Below are 25,262 nucleotides of genomic sequence, written 5' to 3' on the forward strand. Positions count from 1 at the left end.
TTTATGGACATAAAATTTGAATTTAATATAATTTTAACATTTCAGAAAATATTCTTTTTTATTTTTTTCAAATTTTTAAAAGTATAAAGACCATTTTTAACTCCTGGGCTGTGTAAAAACAGGCAGTAGACATAGTTTGCCAACTCTTGGCCTAAAGGTTTTGAGTTATTTTCTTACTGGCCTGCGTTTCTCTATTTATCTCTCTTTTAAATTGTCTTCCACATTGTTCTAGAGATATTTTCTTAGAACACAAATGTGATCTTGTCATCTTGCATGACAGACTCAGGGAACTGAGCAGGAGCTGTTCAGGCTGGGTGAGAGGGTACAGGTAAGACCCTGTAGGCCAGAAGGGTGGGGAATGCCCTGCAGACAGAAACTAGCATGGTGTGTACCAGAAACTGTCAGCTGCTGGAAGTGCTCATTGTGTGTGGCTCTGGGCTAGAGATGAGGTGTGAAAGTTGGCCTGGACTTACTGCTGAAAGGCTTTTATGCTATGTTAAGGAAATTGGACTTTATATATACATTTTTGCTGGTGAGTTGCTGTTTAAGAATTTTTGGAAAGGAATCACATGGCCATTTTTTCATTAAAAAAAACCAAAACATTAACCCTTAGCAATTAAGGTTTTGAAAAACCATCATTTTAGTACCTTCACTTTCAGTGGAAAGGAAAGCAAAATCTAAACTACAATAGGTTAAATAATAAAGGATGGGTGAATTTCATATGGAAAAACAATCAGTTCAATTTGCAGCCCTAAACACACAGACACACACATGCGTGCGCGCGCGCGCACACACACACACACACACACACACACATAGATGTGAATGTGCAAATACTTGTCCAAATAAATATGCTTATAGTACTAGAGAAGTACTATAATGTGGTATGAACACAGGCGCTGGGATCAGGACAGAAGTTCCACTTTTTGCTTCACATTTACCACCTACTTAGGATGGGTCACTTAGTCAATTATTTAACCTTGACTTCTATAACTAATAACAAGACAATTAAACTTGATGACAGCTTTGTACAGTCTCTACCAATATCTGCATGTTATCGATTTACAGTAGATTAATATGTTTATGACTTCTATTATACCTTCGTACGAGTCATTTTTTCATATTTTGATTTTTCAGTAGAAAGATACTTTTGTCACTATGGAACATTTTTTACCTATTGGATATTGCCAGTAGAAGTGGAGCCTAATCATTATGTTACATGCTTCTAATCCTGTTTTTTAATCCTTTGTTCAATTTTAGCCTTGGATCAACTGTGCAGTTTTCTTGTGATGAAGATTATGTCCTACAGGGCGCTAAGAGCATCACCTGTCAACGGATAGCTGAAGTCTTTGCTGCTTGGAGTGATCACAGACCTGTATGTAAAGGTAAAGAAAAGCCCTTAAAATAAAAATGCTCTCTTAACACATTTTAATGGTCTGAACTTTGTTCTATTGAGTATAACTTTTAGTGAAATCTTTGAGGAGTAATGCAGTCTTTAAGGAAACATTGAGTTCATATATTTAACAATATTTATTGAAAATCTGTAATATGTGAACTGTGTTATGTTCCCAAGGAGTTCCCAATCTAATAATCACATAGCAACAAATCGGAACATAAAATATGTAATGCAAGGCACTGGTGATTTTGTAGGCCTTTTTTAAAATCACAAATTACCCTGCATAAGCATTGATATGGATGATAGGGATGTTTTTTAAACCATAATACTACCTCCATTTCTATGACTTGCCATTTTAATTGCTTATGTATCCAGTAGTAATGATGTGGGTGGCAGTGGATATATAGTTAGTTAATTTAAACTAAGGTTCTATAGTTAGTTAATTTAAACTAAGACAAATCAATGAGTGCCGTAGTTTTCATATTACCCGTGACTGCAGATAAAACTTACTCCCACCACTTTCTACCAACTAATTATTTAAATTAAATTATATGAGGACTCTTTTTTCTAAACTTTATTAAACTGTTTAAAAATGAACAGCTCATCCTAGCCTGCTGGCATTCTTGATTACTTGTTTGTTGTTATTTGTAATAATGGCGTTTCTGCATATTTCAGTGTCTTAGTACTCAAAATTCTGTTAGCTCTTCTTTCTCAGAGAACATTTTTACAGATCACCACACCCTGTAGATTTCTCTCAGAGAGAATGAGGGTGGTATTAGAGGAATAAAGAAGGGACAGATTTGAGAGCTTCTATAAAGGGAAAAAGACAAAATATTTGACAGCTAGCTAGATATGGAAGGAGAAGCTTATAAGATACAGTCAAAGATGAATGTTCAAGTACATGAAACTAGAAAAATCTTATGTTGTTAAAAGTGAAGATACTGAGAAATAGAGTTCTGTAGGAGACGAGCCATCATCGCTATAACATTGTCAGCATTGGCACCATTTTTCAGGCACTTACTATGTGCCAGCACTTGCGCTAACCACAGCATAGTCGCCATCTCATTTAATGCTCCAAACAAACCAATGGAGGCATTTTCGTCTCCATTTTAGAAATGAGGAATATAAGGCATAGAAAGATCGAGTCACTTTCTCAAGCTCAAATACCTGAAAATGGCAAAGTGCTTCATAAGACTATCCATAGACTAGAGAGAGGGAAGAGGGGACAGATTTCAGAGCATTAAGGAGAGAGTGGAAAATGATAAAATGGAAGCAACGGATATATTCCAGTCTCTTGGCAATGACAACCAAAAGTAAGAAAAAGACATAATCTAGATTTTTCTCAGATTCAAATAAAACTCCTGACACAGATAGATGCTTATTCATTACCCTTCTTTTCAAAGGCTTACAAAATGAGATAAAAATAGCATTAAAAATTCGTAAACAGTGAAATGGGAATAATGAAAAAATAAGGTAAAATAGTAACAGGATCCTAAACAAAACTTAAGTATAAGTTGGTAAACAACTTTTAAGAATGGCTTACATATTAGACTTAATATGACAGCAACCAAACTAATAGGGAAACTTGATTAGTGTACACAAAAACCATTGTATATGACACAACAAAAGCAAACTTTTTCCTGACATTGAGGTCGTAAATATTTTGCATTGTTCTTTATAAGGGGGGCATTGAGGTCGTAAATATTTTGCATTGTTCTTCATAAGGGGGGCATTGTGTAATAAGTATCATGAGAGTTACTGTCATCAATATCCCGACAATTATTAGAACAGTAAACTGTATAAGGTTGATTTTTTTTTATAGTGTTCTCCACTCAAGATAAGTTATAGTTATAAGAGACATTATAGGGAAAAGCATGTTTTCAAAATGATATCCTGCTTCAGTTTTACATAAATTAGATGTGTGCATTTTTCAGTGGCAAAATAGAATGGGAAGATAGAGGATAGATTCAAGAAAAAGAGATTAATGTTAATGCAAAAACAAAATCTCACACAAGAAAAGTTATAGCTAGATCATGGAGTTTAAGTTCTATGTAAAATAAGATTGAGACTATAAACCATTTTTTTCATTTAAGACTCTCATTTCAATAAAAGGAATGAATCATTTATAAAGATCATAAATTGTTCAAAGGCAGAAATAATGTGACATTATTTTATTTTTCATAAACCCTGTAGCACAAAGAACCGTTCTGTACTGACTTGAATCTCAAGAAATATTTGTTGAATGTTAACATATGATTATGTTTCTGTGATTCCAAGATAGATGACATATACATACATATATATATGTACAGTTTTTATTCATTCAAGTCTTTCATCACTAGCTGGGAGGTATAAAATTTGCATATTTAAACTTCATACATTGATCTGATTTCATCTAAATTTTACATTTTTTTCTGCAGATATTAATCATTTATATATAGCTTTATTTACTCACTGAATGCAAGGCATATGTGTGTATAGTTTATAAAGTACGCTTTGCTATTAGAAATTACTGTCTGTGATTCTGGAAATGGTAATGGAGGGAACATGCTGAAATAGTAATTGAAGTTTTGAAATGACTATCCACTGTGAGTCTGAACAAAGAATAGTTTTCATGTCTCACGGGTGCTTGGACAGAATAAATATGCTTTTTTCCAGACAGCAGCATAAATAGCAGTATCAGTGCACTGCACCTTTGAGAGGTTATTAATATAGCCGCTGTCTATGTATTGCATGGTTGGGCAATCAAGAAATGGTGATTTTAAAGGGACTGAAAGTTCACACAAATAGCAAATTATGAATTAAAAGAAAAAGAGCAATTCAGAAATTAATATTAATGGATTTTACATAAAGTCAGACAATAATTTTTATTCCCTAAATGGGATATGTATATGAGATATTTGCCAATTTATAGTTATGGAAACATTATTTCTTTGTTGAAAATGCAATAGATATCCAAAAGCTGGAGCTTATGCAAATAAGCAGACTTAAGCACTAAAATGATATATAGAATGTTTATTTTAGACGTTCATGACGTTCAAAGAAACAGAATTTCTATGAGAATTGACAATTTGTTAACTAGGAGACATTTAAGAGAGTTAATGTTGATTGATTTGACTAATTTTTTATTAATTTTCAATTAGTATTTATTTGGAAGGCCCTAAATAACCACTGTTTTTGTCTCTTACAGCATAAGGGCATGAACCACTTAAAGGAGTAATTGGAGGGATAATTAAAGAAAGGATTAGAAAGGAAGGCAAAAATATAAAAAAATACAAAAATACTGGGAACTGGGCTAAATCAGGGAGTTGCTTTTTTTTTTTTTTTGGTCATTCAATATTATTATTAGTTTCAGGTGTACAGCATAATGTTTAGATATTTATGTAACTTACAAAGTGATCTCCCCAATAATTTTTGCACCCACTTGACACCATATGTAGTTATTACAATATTATTGACTATATTTCCTAAGGTGTACATTACATCTCTGTGACTGTTTAGTAGCTGTCAATTTGTACTTCTTAATCCCTTCATCTTTTTCATCCAGCATCCTAAACTCCTCCCAACTGACAACCATCATTTTGTTCTTTGTATTTATGAGTTTGTTTCTGTTTTGTTTGTTCATTTATTTTATTTTTTAGATTTAGCTTATAAGTGAAATCATATTGTATTTGTCTTTCTCTGACTTATTTCACTTAGCATCATGCCCTCTAGGTCCATCCATGTTGTCTCAAATGGTAAGGTTTTATTTTTTTTGTGGCTGAATAATATTCCATCGTATTTATGTATGTGTGTATGTATGTATGTCACCTCTTCTTGATCCATTTGTCTTTTGATTGGAGTGTTAATTCATTTACATTTAAAGTAATTATTGATAGGCATATAGTTACTGCTATTTTATTGTTTTCTGATTGTTTTTATAGTTCTCTGTTCCTTTCTTACTCTCTTGTTCTTCTCTCTTGTATGTTGATGACTTTCTGTAGTGTTGTGTTTGTTGTGTGTAGTGTTGATTTTTGGTTTGTGGTTACCATGTGCTTCATATATACGAAACTATGTTTAGAGCAGTCTATTTTAAGGTGATGGTTGCTTTAAGTTTGAGCACATTCGAAAATCACTACAATTTTTCTCATCCCCTCCACATTTAGAATTTACATGAAACAATCCATATAAAATTACTTAGTATATGGGCTAAACACAGACAATGGGTAGAGGTGATGGTGGCAGTGGTGCTGCTCCTGCTGATAATAATTAACTCACCTCATTTACAAAATCATCCATGATTTGTCTCCTTCCAGTTGTTCAACTATACCAAAAGTTATGTGAGCATCTCAATACCGAACAGAATCACCATGCTAATTTTCATATATATCTGACCTGTCCTGAGTGAAAGCACACCTGAACGAGAGCACACACATATTTTGCCCACCTTTCAATGTCTTACTCAACTTTCATCTCCTCTAAAATTTCTTTGCTAACTTCTTCAATTTTCCTTTATCTCCTCCACCAAAACTACTTCACATTTACTGTCCTCATCACAGAATTTAGCATCGAATTCTCTTCCTTTTGACAGCAGTTCCCAATCATTTCATGGGCAGTAGATTTGCTCCTTCAACCAAAACCATCTCAGAAAGAACAAAATAATCAGTACTTCTAAAATGCTTGCATTTTCAGTGGATCTGTTTCAGCTATTGCCAAGAACAGAACAGTTACCAATGTGGCCTATCCATCTATTGCCTTTGATTAAATAGAAGGATCATAATTAGGTTAAATTCCTCTCTTCATATACAAAGTAAAAAAAAAAATGGATATACAATTGGTATAATAGATAATTGTTAACTAAACCTAAGAGCTATGACCCTCATTAACCAGTATTTATTAAGAGATTTGGGGTTATAGTTTTCTAAATTCTTTCACATATAAAGTCCTATTCATATTTCATTCTTCTTCATAATGTTTTGCCCAGTGATCATTATGCCCGTATTTTTGTTCACGATAGCTGCTAAATAAACATTTTGAATAAATATTGTGGGAGACTTAATGAATTATAAAAAGCAGTTAAAGAAGATAGTAATGTGTTGGTTGTAACAAGAGAAAGTTGCCCTGGTAGGTTTCCTGTTATGCAAAAACAATTAGAAAATTTTGCCCAAGAGCAAACCAGAACCTGCTGAAATTTATCAACCAGAGACACATATAGCAGGTGTTTTTCTATAGTTGTTTTTGATGCCTTCTTAGTTTCATGAAATAATGTTACAGATGAGATGATGCATAATAAGGGTGATATTAGCAATTAATAGAGTGACATATGGTAAAGAAAAAAGACAGATGGTCTAGATGTGGAGATTTCTCATACATTTCTGTTTCTGGATAGATTTTTTTTTAAACAATAGTTTGAAATTTATTATGTAATTTTGATAAGAATAAATTTTATTGAGCTCTTATGATGAACGTCTTTTAACGATAAGATGACATTTACATATTTTGTGGATATGAATAGTGATGCATTTATGTATATCATTCAAATTCAAAACTACCTGAACAATTAGAAATTTTGCATTTCAATGTATCCTTCCAACAGTTGTCCAGAAAGGCATTCCACACATTTTGGCTACCTCATAAATTATTAGAAAACTATGTAAATAGTTAGCAAATAAATGATTCTGTTTGGTACAGAGGCGGGTAAATCGCGGTAGATACCAGTGAGGACTTTTCTGTTTCCAGCCCAGCCATTTCCTGGGAGTACGAGCTGCTTGTCTTGCTAAACATTTCCTTGGCTTTGGTTTGCTTTCTTGTAAGTTGATGAGGGCATGTGCACAAGGTGATTAGTAAAGACTTCTTTCCATTGTAAATTTTAAATATTCTTAAGTTAAATTACTGATTCTGGAACATGTTAAGGTTTTTTTTTTTTTTTTTTTTTTTTTTTAGCTCGACGTTTATCTTAGTCTTCTCTGGCAGTATAACAAAAATATCATAACCGAACAGCTCTTAAACAACAAACATTTATTTTTCACATTCTGGAGGCTGAGAAGTGCGAGGTGATGTCTGGTCAGGACTGGCTTTTTTATTGTAACTTTCAAAGTGTGACCTCACATGGTGGAAGAAGTAAGGGATCTCTCTCCCGCAGGAGAGTTTGTAGATTAAATGATCACAGTGTGAACTCTAGAATGTCTGGCACTTCATTTATGCACTCAAAATACAGAATTGTATGATACAAAATGAAAGATACAATGTGAAATGAAAAATGTACAAACCAGGGAAAGACCACCAAATAGGAAACAAAAAGCATAGGCAAAATATAAACGGACATGAATGGTGAGAAGGGAGAAATTTTTAATATTGAAATTTATTTGAAATTTTACAAATCATGATTTTTACCCCTGATATGAACATACAGGATGTATCATATTTTGATAGACCTTTTCTTGTATTAATGTATAAAATATGTTCTACTGCTTAGCTAGTATTACAGTAATTTTTGTGGACCTAGGTAAAAAGCTTCAACATCCCCAACAACTAGCAATGCCCAGCACATGCCAGACATACTCACAAATACTTAAATGAATGAATGTTTTGTTTCCCACTATGCTAGACACAATATAAGAAACACTGAGTAGAAATGAACAAATCATACCCTTGAAGAATGTACAGTCTCATTGAAAACACAGTACTTTCAAAATAAAACAACCACAGACCATCTCTAAAGCAACAGAGGCCTGGTTACACAGACAATATTTAAGTCATAAGGACAATTCGAAACAAAAAGACAGAAGATAGAAATGGTAATATTAACCTTGGGGAAATAAATTTCATTGACCTTGAAAATATTACTTTGTCATTTTATCTCTGAGTTGAATATTACTATATATCTCTTTATTTTGGAAATCATTTATTTAACAACATTAATATTTAAATGCTAATTATTTATTAGGTAAAGGGAGAAAATGCTGAGCAAGAATTATCTTTTCCTCAAGAAAACAGAATGGCTTATTCATGCAATGCATTGAACGAGTAGTTATTGAGTGATGATTATATGCCAGTCGGACACTGCGTTAGGTAATAGGGATAAAAAGATATGACAAAGTCCATACCTACAGTTTATTTACTCTCAGTGGTTGCAGGTAAAAGGAGATTCCAAAGTAAATATATAATTATAATACTTTATCATAAGTTCCATACTAGAGCTATTTAAAGGTGAATGTCCTGGGGCTCAAAAAGATGGCTTCCTACAGGGGAAAGACCCTGAGCTAAACCTTAAAGACATAGTAGAGAAGGCTAATGAGAATGGTAGTGGATATGAGGGGCAAACATATAAAATACCAGTGTACAGGACATTATAGAAAATGGAATATGAATGGAGGGAGGCAACACTGAAGGCAGAGTTTTCAGTTTGGTGGCTATTAATTCTGATTTTAAAAAAGTATGACTTTCGATTAAGTCAGTGATAAGAGAAATACAGAGAAGGAGTTAGAAGAGTAGACTGAAAGGGACATCAGTGTACAACAACTAAGCAGAGGAAGTTAATCCTGTAAAGGAGACTGAAAATGGAACAGCTGAAAACAGATGAATAATACAAGAGAATGGTATTATAATACCACAAGAAGGAGAGCTTTTATAAAAGAGATTTGGTCACTGTTGTTAAATGCTGTGGAATTGCCAAGAAAATAACAGCTCATTGAATTCACCCACCAAGAGGTCACCAGTAACCTTGGTAAAGTCATTTTCATTAGTATTGTTGATGTGAAAGACACATGGCTATAGTTGAGGAGTAATGAGGTGAGAAAATTAAGGCTTAAAGAGAAAAGCAGAAGCTTGACTATGAAGCAAAGACAAGAGCTAGGTTAGTAGACAGGAGTATGCAACTGGAGAAAGTTTGTTTTTAAGATATGAGAGGTTTAAAATCAAGAACAAATGTCCAGTGCATGTGAGAGAATGAGGTACAGGTGAGAACTGGGTCAGTTGGAAGATACAGTTCAGGACATGAAGGGTCTGGGATTCAGAACAGAGGAGATGACATTGTGCTTGGATAGGAGCTAGCATACCCTCTCCTTTGAGGTGGGAGACCATGAGGAAGTAGCCATGAACATACAGATAATTTTACAAGATGGAAACAGGGTATCATTCTCAAATGGTGCACTTGCCTCCTCCCCACTGTTTTTCTGTAAAGTAGGTGAGGTTATCTGAGGAGAAAAATCCAGCAGTTCTATAATGACATAGAGTGGAACTGAAGATGAAACTGATGGGAATAGGGGGCTGGGGGAACCCACCAAGCAGTCAGCCTCTGAAAAACACAGTCATGTCCTGAGGGTTTTATTTAGCCTTTGGTCTTCATCCCAGGCTGCACATTACAATCAGTTGGACAGCTTTTAAAATAAAAACCAATGTCCCGACCCACACCAATTAAATCAAAGTCTCTAGAGGATAATTCAGTAAATACGTCCCCTCTGAGATAAATTGGTCAATTTAACAGCATTGAAAATTCAAAAAACAACTTGAAATGATATTGTTGTCTTAGGGAGTCTTGCCCTCCTTCCCAAGTAGTAAAGTACTCACCACCAGGCTGGTTGGAACATTTAGCTACATATAGCATATTCCTGTTCTACAGAGTAGCAAAGTGGAAGTTTGATGAATTAGGATCACAGAGCTCAAGCAGCAGCTCACCACTTCCTCTCCTTAATGGACACATACAGATCCTGAAAGCAATGTAAATTTGCATGTTAAATGTCAAAGATGGACTCATTTTCATACTTATCATGTATTACCAGCTGAAAATGGCACTGATTTACTTTGAGTTAAGTATTTCTTGGGAAGAATTAAAATTAAGTAACAATGGAAGGAGCTATACTTCATTTGCATTCTCACTGTCCTTTTTAGTCACCTTTAGCTTATTTATTCCAAGGAAATAAGACAAGACAAATGTTGGTTTGCAGAATGGAAATAATTATGAGAAGAAAATTAAATAACTAAATACGACTTTATGAAACACAAATTCTTTTTAAAGTTTGTCAAAATTGCCAACATTTCAACATATGCATTACTTTTGCACCTCTTTTATTTTTGTCTATTAATAATTCAATTTATGCAGCATTTGCTTTACTGGCTTATTTTAAATTATTTTGTAAAAATATTTCAAATTTCACATTTCTATTATTTAGGTCAGTATTTATGACTGATTTTTTAATGAGTGCTATTTCACTAGAGAAATATTTCCTTAGTTCAGGCACAAGTAAAAAGAGACATCTTGGCTAATTTCATTTGTTCTCCGTTTTTAAAATGATGTTCTGAACCTATTTAAAGTTAATAAAAGTTCATAGTCATTTTCTTGATATTGAGTAAACTTCTGTTTTAACTTTTGAAGGATAAATATTCATACTTAGCAAGATCTGAAATTACATATTTATTCTGAAAATAAATACTTTGAGTGTTATGACACTTTTTACTTTTAATAACCATTAACATATCTTACATTGCCCTGGACATTTCTACCAATTCTAAAGGTAAAAAAGGCCAACAAAATCTTTAGATATAAAAAACATAAAGAAGTGAGAAATTTTTCATTGTTTTTGTAAATCTGCTTTCTGAAGGATCGAATGTGGCTTTCTATAAGGAATGTTTTCTGAATGCATTACCATTTTTTACATTTATTTTTTCTTTAGTATAAAACTTCTTTCCGAATTATGCAAGGATGGAATATGACATTTTTCTTACCTGTTTGGAGTATTTTAAAAAGAAAATTTAAATATCATAAAGACCATGTTATTAGAAAATATTTTGTCAGGTTTTCATAAAAGAACTCCTGTTTTCTTTATTTTTATAACCATAAAAATATTTACTAATTACACACGACAATTATTCTGAGCTATGAACACCAAAGTTGTGTGTTTGGCCTTTTTTTTTTTTTTAATTTGCCCTTTTAATTATTTCATCTTACAGGAAGTATGACAGAAATTTCTAATGCAAACATTTTTTTCTCAGTAAGGCAAAGCTGATTGATAAAGTTAAAACCTGGGAGGAATATGATTAGCTTATTTGAGAAATGATAATAACTTAGGAAGAAAATAGTGGGTATTGTCAGATGTAAAAAAGGTATTTAATATTATTTAGATAAATAGATGATTTGTTGTACAACTAACTACAGACTCGTCAGAACTTCTAATATTCTAATCTTTGTTTATCATCAAAATTAGGAATGTAGTATGTAGCACAAGTTCCCCAAATATGCTAATCTCCAGTGACAATTTTGAAAGCTGCTGATTTAGGCTATGTTAGTGCAATAATTTTCTAACTTTCTCTAGTTTCTCTCTTTTTATATTTGCTTCACATATTACTACTCTTATTAAAACAACAACAACAACACTTTCAATATGCCATTTCATTCTGTAGATCATTCATTGGTTTACTATTCAATTCAGAATTTCTTAACTTGGCATTTTGGAGCTTCCAAAAACTGACCCTGAATTTCTTTTCAGCTTTATTTCTTCCTAATTCCTATCATAAACACTGTTCCAGAAAGGTAGATATGACCACATCCTATATTACCTTTCATTATGTCTCTTTGGTAAAAAGAAATGCAGGCTTAAAGTCAGAATACCTAGATTTAAGAACTATTTGCTCTATTGTAGGTTTATGGTGATAATATTTATCAATATTTTCTTTAATTTCCTCTCTATAATAGAAATTGTGCTGACTACTTTACATATATTACTTATAATTAACACAATAATTTTGCCTTTTATAGTTGAGAAAATAGGTCAAGTAAATTGCTCAAGAAAACAGCTTTTAAGTGCTGGAACCAGGATTCAGATTTAGATGTGAATGATTTCAAAGTCCATGTTGTTTTCACTATACTGCACTGAATTAAGGAGCCCAACATACTGAAGAATGCAAAACATACAATTATGGACATGGTGAATAACAGTTACACTTTGTAAAGTTTCACATAAAGTTTTGGCTCTTTATGGAGTTTCTTGCAAATAACATTGACTCCCAGTTCCAGCCTATATAAGACTTTTTGGCTCCCTTGGGTGGGAACTGCTTTTTTTCTCTGCCTCCTAAACCCTTACTCAGCAGTATTTGTAGGTTTTGTCCGAATAATTTTTCTGAATTCTCCCTTTTCTGGTTCATTTCTTCCGAGTAGGCCCTTGGAAAAGCTCTCCCTTTCTTCATAAAACAAAGTTTCTTCTCACATTCCAAAATATCGTTAATCTATTTGGTAGGTTGATATTCACATTTTCATCTTTTATTTTCTTCATAGTCAAATGTAAGTATTGACACACCTAATTATAACTTCAATAATGTACCCCAGGAAGCTTGAGGTTACTTTCATTCTTTATATTGCCTAGTTTTGAAAGAAACAGGCAATTTTATTTAAGGATATTCAGGCCTTACCTGTCCCACTATCTTAAACACTTATTAATAGTTGATCTTACTAGTTGACAGTAGCTGGGGAAGGATAGATAATAAATATAAAGGATAGTTGTTTCTTTTTCCAATTTTTAGAGGTTTGTTTTTAATGGAATCAAGAGTTCTCAGCTGTTGTAGAGACTCGATTTCATTAAAGCATGGGAAGATATGTGGGTTGTTACTTTAGTGAAACTTTTGATGGATTGCCTGATAAGGGCTCTTGTGATGTAAACAATAGTCCTTCTTTTTCAGCCTTGTGAACTCAGTCTATGCCTCACTGGATGTTCAGAGGAATATGTCAAGGACTATTAAGGGTCTGAGTTTTACATAATTGCCACACTTTTACAGTTGCTAACAGAAGTCAAAAGATCCCTAGGTCAGAGACAAAGGACAGTTTACTACTCAAATTAAGAGTAGTAGCCAGAATATCAGCATTGTTGCCATTACTCTGAGCCCCAGTCCTCCTGGGCCTCATAAGAGGATGTGATAATAGCTCCTCATCTAATAGCTTCTGTTATAGCTTTGAAAGGAACCCTGAGCATAGGGATTCCAAATCTTTTATAATGGGCAGTGGATATGCCTATTCCTTTGCCCTGGAGGAAGACACAATCTCTGTCTTCCAAGGTTGTCAAATGGATAACCTTTAGTTCAATATACAATTTTAATTTTTTTTTTTTCCAGATCAAGGGCACTTAGTATCTTTGGTTGTAAGATGTCTACAACTATAATAGACCCATGGAGAACTGACTCCTGATCATATCTACCCCTCATTTTTACATCTTGGCTTCTGGAACATTTTCCCATGAGAATTTCCATTAGTATGACATTCTGATTGATCTGAACGCCAGAGGCTAGAAACAAATCCATTCAATTTTTATCATACAATATTAAGATTATTATCAACAGGACTCTACAAAATGAGGCCAGCCTCTAGAGACTCAGACCCGACTAGCAGAACAAATCACATCAGCCATCAATGTCTACTTTAGAAAGCCAGATGGCTTTCTTTTTCACTGTGGTATCGATCTTTGCACTTGTCACAAGACGTTAATCCAGGTACTGTGGGATGCGTTAACAATTGCTGTTGTCCACAAGGTAGAAGTCTAGGGCAATTCTACCATCTATGATAACCCTGCCCGGTAAGTTGAGGTTGATTTGAGTGCCTTCCAGAATCAACTGTGGTGTCATTGATCAATTTAGCTAAAGCTAGCGAATAATTTTATGCCACCTTTTCTAATTCAGTTACCCTCACTATAGGATAATGAATCAGCCTGCTGGGTACCCATAAATTATGAATCAACCATACTTCCCAGTAGCTCCCCCAAGAAAACAAGGTTGCCTCAAGTGGCAAGATCTTCACAGTAATCTTATAGTTACCTATAGGTGGTATTTCCCTTAAACTCTTGAATGTCTGTTATTAAAACCTTTAAGGTGGATACCTCCATATTTTGGAAACGAAGTCTAGTTAATACATGTCTTTCACATAAGAACAGTTCCTAGGGCATACATCATGCCTTTGGAGAGACAGTGTTGTATAAAATTGATGCCATCATCTCCCAAGGGAAACCTGCATCATTCAGGAAACCAGGTGCCCTTAAAATGCTTCCAGGTGGCCGGTCAGCCTCAGTGTTGTGCAGTGTCAGATGGTTGCTGGACATATCACGATGATCACTTCTTTAGGTATGTAAGTGTTGAATAACTGTGGTGTCCACCTGAAGCAAATACAAAGTTGTATGTTAGCCATATTTTTAATAAAAATCTTTAAAAAAAAAAAAAAGAATGGAGGTGGGGAGAATATCTGGAAGTATGTTTTACCTGAGAAGTGCAGAAGTTGGGGTTATGCCCTGCTGTTTTCATAGACTTCTTGGTAAAATTAAGGATAATCATGATCAAATCATTGTTAAAGATATCTGGCAGAACATGGCAGATCTGTCATAAGTACTCACAACAGTTTAGGAATGCTATACCAAAGTATTTTTCTTCTTTAAAAAAGCCTCCAGGGGTGATTCTGAAAAACAAAGATTGCTAATGTGCCTCTCATTCATCATACCTATCTTTCCCCATATGTTATGCCCCCTTCACATCCACAAAATCAGTGTGTTCTCTTCCAGGAGTGAGGATTCCACCTTTCTCCAATCATCATATATTCTCATTTGGACATTTCGTTCACATATGTAAGATATAAATAGAACAAGGGCATTAAGAGAAAAAAAAAAAAAACTTATAGTGTCTCAGTAAAACCCCAAATTTGGTCCATGTAGGCCTCTGTCCTAAAGCTCAGTGATCAGGGTGTACTTAATCGAATAACTAATATCTGTATGACCTAGGATCGTGTCAGCCCAACAGAAGCCAAGTTAAGTCTCAACATCCTAAGCCAGTTTTACCTGGACTGTAAAAACAAGCAGAGGATTACAAGCCAAGCAGAGATGTGGTTGATATTGGGGGAAGAAAGACACACCATGCCCAAGAATAGTCAAAGTGAAATCTCAAATTAGCAAAACAGATTTGTGTATGCCCCACCCCTATTATCATTACCCAGGAAGCAGCTGACCCACTTCTGAAGATGGTCTTATTCAGTGACCAAACTGTCTTACAAAGGCTTATAGACCAGAAGAAGGGAGTGAGTAGAGTTAGGAATTTTTTAAGTTCATTTTTGACTAAGCCATTTCAACACTCAGCAGTTCCAGATGCTTGTGGATGGTAGAAAACATGGAAGATCTACCAAATACTTTTACTATCAGCCCACTACTGAATGGCTTTCGTGATAATAGTTCAACTACTTTCAGACTGAAAATGATACTGAATGCCAAAAACATGACCAGGTTTTGATTCTAGGGCTCCAGTGATATGGCCGTATTTGGCTGATCAGACTAGACCAGCAACACCATAACCTGAAAAAGTGTCTACAGTGCTAAAGCACCACTGATAACTCTGAGAGGAGGTCAAAGGTCTGATACAGTCAGTCTACCCTCAGTAGCCAGTGTTATGACTCATGCAAAATGACTTCCCTTACCGAAAGACAAATGGGGCAGCTTTTAACAGGAATCACAGTCTGAGGTGTCATGATATCCCCTGCGCCAGAAACACAGAGTCCTTTACTTTGTATCCAGTTTATAGTGTGTATGTGTTGCCATGTTCAGAAGGATGGTGGACCTAGACAGTAATGGTGGCAATGTGGGTAGTACAGACTTGATCAGCAACTTTCTTCCAATAGATCTCATCTGAGAAGGAGCCTTAACATGGGCATCTACATTAAAGATTCAGTTGGTTTTATCATCAGCTGAATTTTTTTTTCACAGTTCATAGCCCCAAAGAGTGTGTCTTTTATCTTTAAATATATCGTTTTCTAAGTGGCAGACTAAACAGTTAGGCAAATGACAGCAATCCAAGAGTCAGTGAACTCTACTCAGACTTCATCATTTTGAATTGGGCATCTAGTATTCCACAGTATGGACCAAAATAGTGACTTAAGTGCCTATAACTAATAGTCATAAATGTGTGAAACCCTCTCCTGTCTCCTAAATTCTGCATATTTAGAGAGCTGAGAATGGCCTTTGCTCCCCATCGGGGGGTCAGGGAGACTTCTAATCTTCCTTGTCTTTAAAGTCTCTGAGATCAAGTTGGTGGAAGAAGGGAAGAATCAGGGAACACGAAGGTAGAGAGTGGCTTCATGCCAGAAAGTGAAGTGAGTTTACTTTCAGTTTTGATCAGTGCAGTGGCTGCATTCAGGGATTTTTCTAGATATCTTTGAGTCAGTTTCTCATCCGTCTGTAGGTCAACTTTGTCAGCATTGTAAACTCAATTTGGAGCAATGAAGGCCAGAATATTAGTCAATACTTTATTTATGGTTTCTTATGGGAATTTGTTTCAGTGAATTATTCGCAAGAGGGCTGTGAGCTCCATTATAGCAGCTAGAATCCACTGCCAAAAATGCTGAGGCCTTTTCATATTATCTCCAAAGAGATCTGTGGTTGACATTGTACATTGCAGAAGGGTGAATCATAAGATGGACCTGCTGTTGTCATTCTTATCAAGCATTATTCTCTCTGCCCTTTCACCTCTGAAGTAAACCAAAGTCCAAACAATTAGTCCGGTTTCTTCACACACTAGTCTTAAATTCTCCTATTTCACTCTCAGTGTAAGCAAGCGTCTCCATAACTTCTCTAAAGGTGGGCAGAAACTTCTGCCTCCTCTTCCTCGTACAAATCTTTATACTAGTTGTTACTATGGTGTGCACCTGAGACCGACTGCAAAATTGTTGAGAAATTTCACTATCTGGAAGAGAGTTAGCAAACCGCAGCATTCTGTTAGGACCGCTATCTTTGATCTTACTTTATAGTGCTCAGCCTGCAGCCCCCTCCACAGTGTCTCCTCGTTAACTGGCAGTAAAGTAGAGGATCATTTATTACCCGATGGGCCATTAAATTTGGTCATTGTGTCTGCCATTGATTTCCAGAAACTTCTCTCAAATCCCATTAATTGGCTTATGGGACTGGCATTCTTCATCTTTTAGAAAGCATTTTCTTTCTCAGCATCCTGTCCTCAAAATCTAAACTGTTGAAAACCGTGAAGGGTCTTTGATTTTACCATACTTGCAACTTAAAAAGTTAGACTTCCACAGTTTCGTGGATGCTGGCAGAAGGCAGAGAGTGCCTAGTTCACAGTATGGTACTCACAACAGTGAGAGTAGCCAGAGCATCAGCTTTGGCACCACTTTCTTGAGCTCCAGTTTCCACATGGCCAGATGAAGATATCAGCTCCACATACTGTGTGTTATAGGAGAGCGACACTGAATTTAGGAAACCTTAAACTTTTATAAAGGGTAGTTATCATGCCTGCCCTGTTGTTCTGGAAGAAGGTGTATCCCTAACTTCCAAAATCGTAAGCAAATCTGTGATTTGTTGTAGAAGGAGACACTCTCTCTTCTAAGACTGTTTGCTACATAAAATTCTTGAAAATAAAGTCCAGCACAAATGGTTTTGTGTGCAAGAAGTACAAACACACAAGAGACCCTTGGAAAATCATCTCTCAACTGCCCAGAAATAAACTGCTCGATCTTGTTGGTACTAAATTCCTTTTCGATAGCCTGCTGTGACTCCGTGGGCCATGACTGCCATGATGGCTCTGAAGGGGATTGCTCACTCTCTCATCCATGGACACAGAGAAAGCGTTACTAACACAGTGATCAGAAAAATGTGGCCACTGTAGCAAGTGAAAAAATACAAAAATAATTACAAATATAGAATCAATAAAATTTATTTTAATGAACATTATAACCTTCCATATTGAATTTAATTTATTCTAACCAATAAAATGAGTATCGGCCAATAATTCTTTTTATGTACTGAAGCTGATTGGAAGATCTATTTATAGATGTAAATATAAATATATAGATATGTATTTATGTATACATATATATAGATATGTATAGACAAGCAAAATTTTGAGTAGATGGATATAAATAAAGGAAAACATATATTACACAATTTTTAGTGAATTCTTTAGAATTTTAAAGACTCAAATGTTTAGATGGGTATAATTTTTTTTTTTTAAATAGCAATGTGGAAATATAAGTTTCTGTGCACAGGCTTTTGGTAAATCTGCTTCATTATTTTTCAAAGGACATAGGGCAGTATGATGAATTTACTGTTTAGTGCTGGTTAATCAGATTTCTGCAAGAGTAGAGCTAACAATGGCATTTTTCTGCACCACTAACTAGTAAATGAAGAGGCAAAATCCTAGGGTCTGCATAATCTGGGACAATTGTAAGATGAGTGTTTAGATTATAAGAAGGTGGATGAGAGTGCTAAAGAAGGAATAGACTTGAACCATATACTGCATTGGAATTAGGGATTCAAAGCTTTGGCTTTTAAATGATATTTTAAAGAATGTTACATGTTGCATGTATGTCAAGGTTGTGATGTCTATGTATATGAAACTGAAATCAGTCTCATTTAACCTATATTTTAATGTATCATTGCTCATTTTTAAGAGCAAGTTCTGTTTATTTGAAGTTAGTAATCAAAACTTACAGTTACACAATCTAATATAAAGCATTTAAAAGAAATAGTTTTAAGTTTTATGTCTTCTGTAATTTCCCACAGTATTGTCCATTGACCAAGGATTTGATGTTTTATGACAGAGAAGAAAATGCAATCTATCTTATAATCAGATTATTTCATGTGATGAAAGATAAACAAAGCATACAGTGGTTTTAACAATAAAAAGTAATTTTTCCAGCAATTTTGTATGCAGTTGCCAACTTATATGTATAGATGTGTGTGCATGAACATGGGCTATGTATATGTTTACATACACACACATACATATACATATTTGTTAGGTGTTTTCAATCTTACCGAATTTTATTTTCTTTTCATGTTGAAACAAAATATCAAAGGTGTATACTGTATTAAAATAGGCACTACTAATAAGTTTACATATTTTATTGTTACTCCATTACATTTAAACATTATCATTAAAATTATATAGAAGGAAAGGAAGCCTAAATATAGCATTTCCTTTTGCTAAAAAACAAAATATTACTAGAGAGCTAATATCCAACAAGTCTTTTATTCACAGGTAACACAAAAATTGAATTTAAGACCTATAATGACAAATGAAAACAGTAATGCATACTACGTGATAAATTTTATTAGTGCAAAAGCAACAGAAATGCAGCGCCATCAGCAAGCTAAGCATAATTATATTATTGGCAGGAAAATTGAATTCTTCAAGCATAAGAACATTTTCTTTGAAATCAGTCCACCAATATCACCATTCAAGCACTAAAAAGGATGTGACTAGTATCCTTATTACTTTTCTTGGTTTTTATTAGGCATTGTAAATTTATGAAGTTATTTAACATTGGAAGCCTGATTAAAATTTTATCGTAGTATCATTTGTGCACAGTAGTAAAGAAAAAATAATTTATAAAAATGCTTTATATGGATAATAATTTGGCTGGAAAATATAACGACAGAAGGTGTTATCTATTTTAAACTTGAAATCTTATTCGTAAATAAATCACCGAAAAAGGGACCACTCAGTGTCTTTTCTGTTAGTGCTTTTGATTTTTTTTTTAACCTGGATATTATATAATAGAAATAAAATTGCCTGCCACATCTACTTATTATTCTTTTATATTATAGTTCAAATTGGTTCTCTTTGTCTCTCTTTTACTCTCTTCTTTCCTGTCTTGTTCACTCTTATATCTCTTCTTGCCCCCACTTCCCCTAGACACACACACACACACACACACACACACACACAAATTGTATCTTCAGGAATTCTCTATTAAAATGCCTCTTTTCCTGGGAGATTAACATATCATTCCATTAATACATATGTTCAAATTAATCTGGGAGATTATTTACCAAAATGAACCAGTTTTTTGAGTTCTTTATCAGATGAGATCCAAATATGATGTGATATTTAGGGCCAGAACAAACAAAGCCCTACAGATAGACATCTAGACTATTTCTTTTCTCTTTTCACTTTCAAAACTTGAAGCATCATGATTTCTTCCTATACTGCTGACTAAACTGTCTTTATATTCATTCTTAATTTCCTCTACAAATATATGTAGATTACTGATTGAGCATATTCTGTATGTCAGGCTTCAGACTAGGTTCTTGGAATAAAACATTGAACTATGAGAACGTGGCCTCTGCCCACAATGAGCTTACAGTCTAGTGGGGGAAAGACAGGTACACACCAATGCACACACATGTGCAACTATCAGAATAATAATGTTCTAAGGAGTATTTGGCTCAATAAAGACATTAAATGGGGTGATGGCCTAGAAATGGGAAGATTTACCTGACCAAATAATGATTAAATTGATCTCTGAAGGATTAGTAAAAAGTAAGAAAGGAAGGGAGAGAAAAAATTTCATGCAGAGGTAGTAGTATGTGCAATGGCTGGACAGGAATATGAGTGAAGAAATTAGAAGGCAAGAATAGCTAGAGAGTAAGGATTGCTCTGAAATAAGCCTGTAAAGACAAGTGGGCCAGACTGGGCAGGATTTTGTAGGCTATGCTAAGAAAAGTAGATTTCATTCTAAGAGCAACAGGAAGTTGCTGTTGTTGTTTTGCTGTTTTTAAAGGTTGAGGGTAGATAAAATCAGATTTGTGGTTTGAAAATATAACATGTTGGCTATAGTTTAGAGAATATAATCAAAGATTGTCTCAGCAAGAAATTATAACTCAGATTGTTGTAGTAGTGATGGAAATGGAGAAGAGTAAATGAATTTCAGAGATTATGTGGGAAGAAAAATCCATAGGATTTCAGTGATGGATTAAATAAAGTGGGACTGGGTAAAAAAAAAAAAAAAAAAAATCAGAATCATAAATGACTTCTGAATGTCTGGCCCACACCATTTTCTGCTTATCTACAGTTATGTAACAGATCATTCCAAAACTTGGTCATTTAAACACCAACAATATTTATTTTGCTCAGGTATCCGCAGTTTGGGTAGGACTTATTTGCAGGAGCAGCTCTTCTTTGTATCACTTGGCATCTGCTGGGCAGTTCAAAGGCTGGGACTGGAAACATTTGAAGTTTCTCTTGTTCACATATCTGAAGTTTGATGCTGGATGATACTGTAATATGTTAGTGCTGTGGCCAGAACAGCCACATGTAGACTTTCTGTGCCTGACTTCCTACAGCCGAAGTTCCTGGTGTAGAACAGCAGCTGGGTTTCAAGGGCAAATTCCCTCAGAGAGAGTGCCAAGCAGATGCTCTAGAGCCTTTTATAACTTTGCGTTGAAATCACTGAGCATCATCTCCACCACGTTATATTCCTTAGAAATAAGTCAATGAAGTTGACCTCTGTTTAAGAGGGATAGTGTCAAAGAATTTGTGGACATGTTTAAAACCAGTACAGATAACTTGATGGCAGGTAGACCCACTATAGAGAGAGGAAACATTAGAAAAAGATGACATATGGAAAAAATATTTTTCTTCTACTGCTGGTTGCTCTTTAAGCGTCTGCTGTGAATCCTCTGCTTTTTCGGGAATTTGTCTCTCACCTATAAGCCAGTGACTTTTAAAACCTATCTAACCGTGACTCCTCATCTGTACACTACTATCTCCAGCTGTTTATTGCCCATAGAATGTCTCAATATCATCTCCAATTTAAATTGTTTAAAATCAAACACCTTATTTTCCCTCCAAATTTCTCTTTTTCTTGAAATCTTTTTCTCAGTTGATGGAGAAATCATTCTGGTTCAAATTCTTGGATTTCTCCTTGACTTGTCTCCCTCAGCATGAACTCCAGTCAATTGCCCAATATGGTCAAGTCTACCTTTGACAGCTACCATCCATTATGAACCCCAATCAATTGCCCAATCTGGTTAAGTCTACCTTTGACAGCTACCTTCCAACCCCCAATTTTTAATTTTCTTTCCTTTCTTCTTTCTTTTCATTCTTTTTCTGCCTTACAATATTCTGGACAAGTGGCCTTTTTGCTGAACCCAGAATAAATCAGCTCATTTTCTCCTCAGGATTTTACCTTTAGGGTTTGTGCTTTTTGGAAAAATTTTCCCAGAATTATATCAGGTTACTTTTATTCATTTCTCTGTCCAGGCTCCCATGATCACCATTGCTGAAGTACTTTCCCAAACCAATCATTTTTTTTTTTACCCTTTAAAAATTCATTTTAATAAGATGAGTAAGATGTGAAGATTTAATGTATAGCATGGGGACTATAGTTAATAACACTGCGTAATTAACTGTAGTTACAAACGAGTCTCAGGCGTTAGAGCGTTTGCCCATACAGCTAAAAAGTGGGAGGACTGGGTTTCAGACCCCAATCTTTCTCACTTTTGTGCCTGTGTTATTTTCCACTATATAAAGGTAAATTATACCAATGCCTTGGTGCTAGCTGGGTCCATAAATCTGGCTGAAAGTAATGCTTACACAAGCAAGTCTCTCCTTGTTGATGCTATCATCCTGAAAAGCATGGTCACATTTGTAGATATTATAATCTCTTGGAACCTACAATAGTAGATATAACTATTAGTTATATTAACAATAGTAAATATAACTTTTGAGATCATTTATTTTCAAAACCAATCCAAATTTTATATCATGGATACCCTATCTCATTTTTTGTTTCTCTTCTTTAAATTATCAGACTTGGCTTAAAATGTAATGTGTTTAGGTCTGAAGTCTCACTCATTTGGTTTTATCAAGTCACAGCCCAATGCTTTTGTAACACATTTCTGCTCCTCTTAACATTATTAGGGTTTTTAACAGAATAGTTTTCAGGGGCTTGCCTTTTATCTACAAAGGATACAGAGCTCCTCTCTGTATATGCTGTTTCATAAAGCCACCTATGTAGTGCAGAGGAACAAGAAACAATGAGTGCTTTTTTGTCGGTTTTTTTTGGTTTTTTTAACTCGAGGGAACTAAACCGAGTGGAACATCATGGATTTAAAAATTGTGCCATTAAATACAATATCATACCTTCTCAAAGTCCCAGTAATATTGTGACATTATAGTTGACAAGGTATTAAAATTATACATTCTACTATACTAGATGTGTAAAATATGGAGGGAGCATTGAGTAAAAGTTAGAGAAATCAGGTTCAAATCTTTATTCCACCACATCCTAACTATATGACTAGGGGATGGCAGTTTATTTAAACTAGGGAGAAGTTCTCAATGATGGCTATACTTTTGAATCACATGGGAACTTTAAAACAAATACCAATACTCCGGTCCTACCCCTAGAGATTTTAATTTAATTACTTTAGTGTAGGGATTACACTGAAATTACAACTCTAAGGTTGGGGACTGGGTACTAGTACTTTTAAAAGGTTACCATATAATCGCAATGTGCATCCAAGGTTGGGAATTAATGACTTAATCTAGTCTAGCCTAAGTTTAATTTCCTCATCTGGAAAATGGAAATGATGATATCTACTCCCATGGTTGTTGTGAAAGTTTGATGATGTAAGCATATAATTCCTGGTGCATAATAAGAATATTAACTGATAGTAGTAGTGCCATTATTCTCAATCTTCTAGCTATGGCTGTGTATAGACTTAGTTCATTTGTTTATTCAACAAACATTTGCTTTGAATCTGCTATTTGCTGGTCTCTATTCCCAGCTCTGGAGATAGAATGCTTAACAAAAAAGCCAAAGTTTCTTTTCTTGTAAAAATCATATTCTAGGGCAGGAGACATATAACAAATAAATATTGACATAGGAATAGAGAATATTTGCAAGGTAAATACTGTGAAGAAAAACTAAGAATGACAGCCTGCTATTTTGGATGTAGTGGTCAGAGAAGTTCTCTGTGAGATGCCATTTAAGCTGTGTCCTGAATTGAGGGAAAACATGTATATGTCACCTGAGGAAATAGTAGCCCACGTAGTGAGAACAGCAGGTACATTAGGTTATTGATGTTTCCGTAACGCACTTTCATAATATGTAAATTTCAGTATATACCTTGTTAAAAATATATTATTTTTTCTTTTAATGACAGTAAAATTTCATGTTATTTCATTTTATATTTTTCATATCACAATAAAATCTTTAGCAAGGCATAATGACTCCTATTTTACAGAAAGGGACAGTGAGACTCATTAATATTCAGTGTCTTATTAAGGTCTCAATGTGGAGCAGAATTGGAATTAAAAATATAAGCTCTAAGTTCATCTTCTCTATAGTTATTAAAATATGCAGTCTTTGAAGTAATGGAACAGTCTTTTCTTATATATGTTCCTCATGGTAACTACATTTTACCTGTCAGCAAATATTTGAAAACATTTCCAGCCTGTGATTATATTCACTCACCTGCACCAAGATAAAATAATATATTCATAGGAATGACAGTATAGGAGGAGAATGCTTAATAAGTACAAAATTAATGGAGAAATATACATACAGAAAAGTGGATTTCATATAATAAGAATTGACAGAGGAAATAGAAAGCAATGCATATAATATCGATTTATATTCAATGAACACATAATTCTAGATGAATAAAGATTCTAAGACTTTTGGAGTGCACATAACTTTATCTGCCCACATTTCCTGCCCTCAAGGCAACCACACAAACACCCTTGCTTGTACACATACACTAACTGTGGCACATCTTGATTTATGGAGTTAGAATACCCTTTGGTTAAGAGGACAGACTTTGGGGTCAGATGGATACAGGTTTAATTTTCTACTGCACCTCTTAACTATATGGCCATAAACAAATTATTTATAAGCCTCAGTTTCCTGAGCTATAAAACAAATAATCAAACCCATTTCATATAATTTTTATACATACATCAAATTTTTGGCATAATGCCATAACTGTTTATAAATTCTAAACCCCTATTTGCTTGGTTTGACAGGACGAACTTAGTCTTTGTTCCTATTTCATGAGGAGAGACAGCAGAAGCATACTTAAACAGAACACACTACACCTAGATTGAACCTGACACCTGGAAAAGCGGAATCTTTTCC

General features: G+C 34.5%; 1 protein-coding gene across 1 annotated transcript in view; it reads left to right on the plus strand.

Moving 5' to 3' along the window:
* Positions 1–25,262, plus strand: part of CSMD3 (CUB and Sushi multiple domains 3) — a 1,016,080-nt gene that overhangs the window by 421,653 nt on the left and 569,165 nt on the right. The window contains exon 10 of the mRNA XM_006916698.2: positions 1,261–1,385. Coding sequence (XP_006916760.1) covers positions 1,261–1,385 — 125 coding nt within the window. The remainder of the gene's footprint in view (positions 1–1,260; positions 1,386–25,262) is intronic.

This window comes from Pteropus alecto, unplaced genomic scaffold, assembly GCF_000325575.1.
Source record: "Pteropus alecto unplaced genomic scaffold, ASM32557v1 scaffold164, whole genome shotgun sequence".
Lineage (NCBI taxonomy): Eukaryota > Metazoa > Chordata > Mammalia > Chiroptera > Pteropodidae > Pteropus > Pteropus alecto.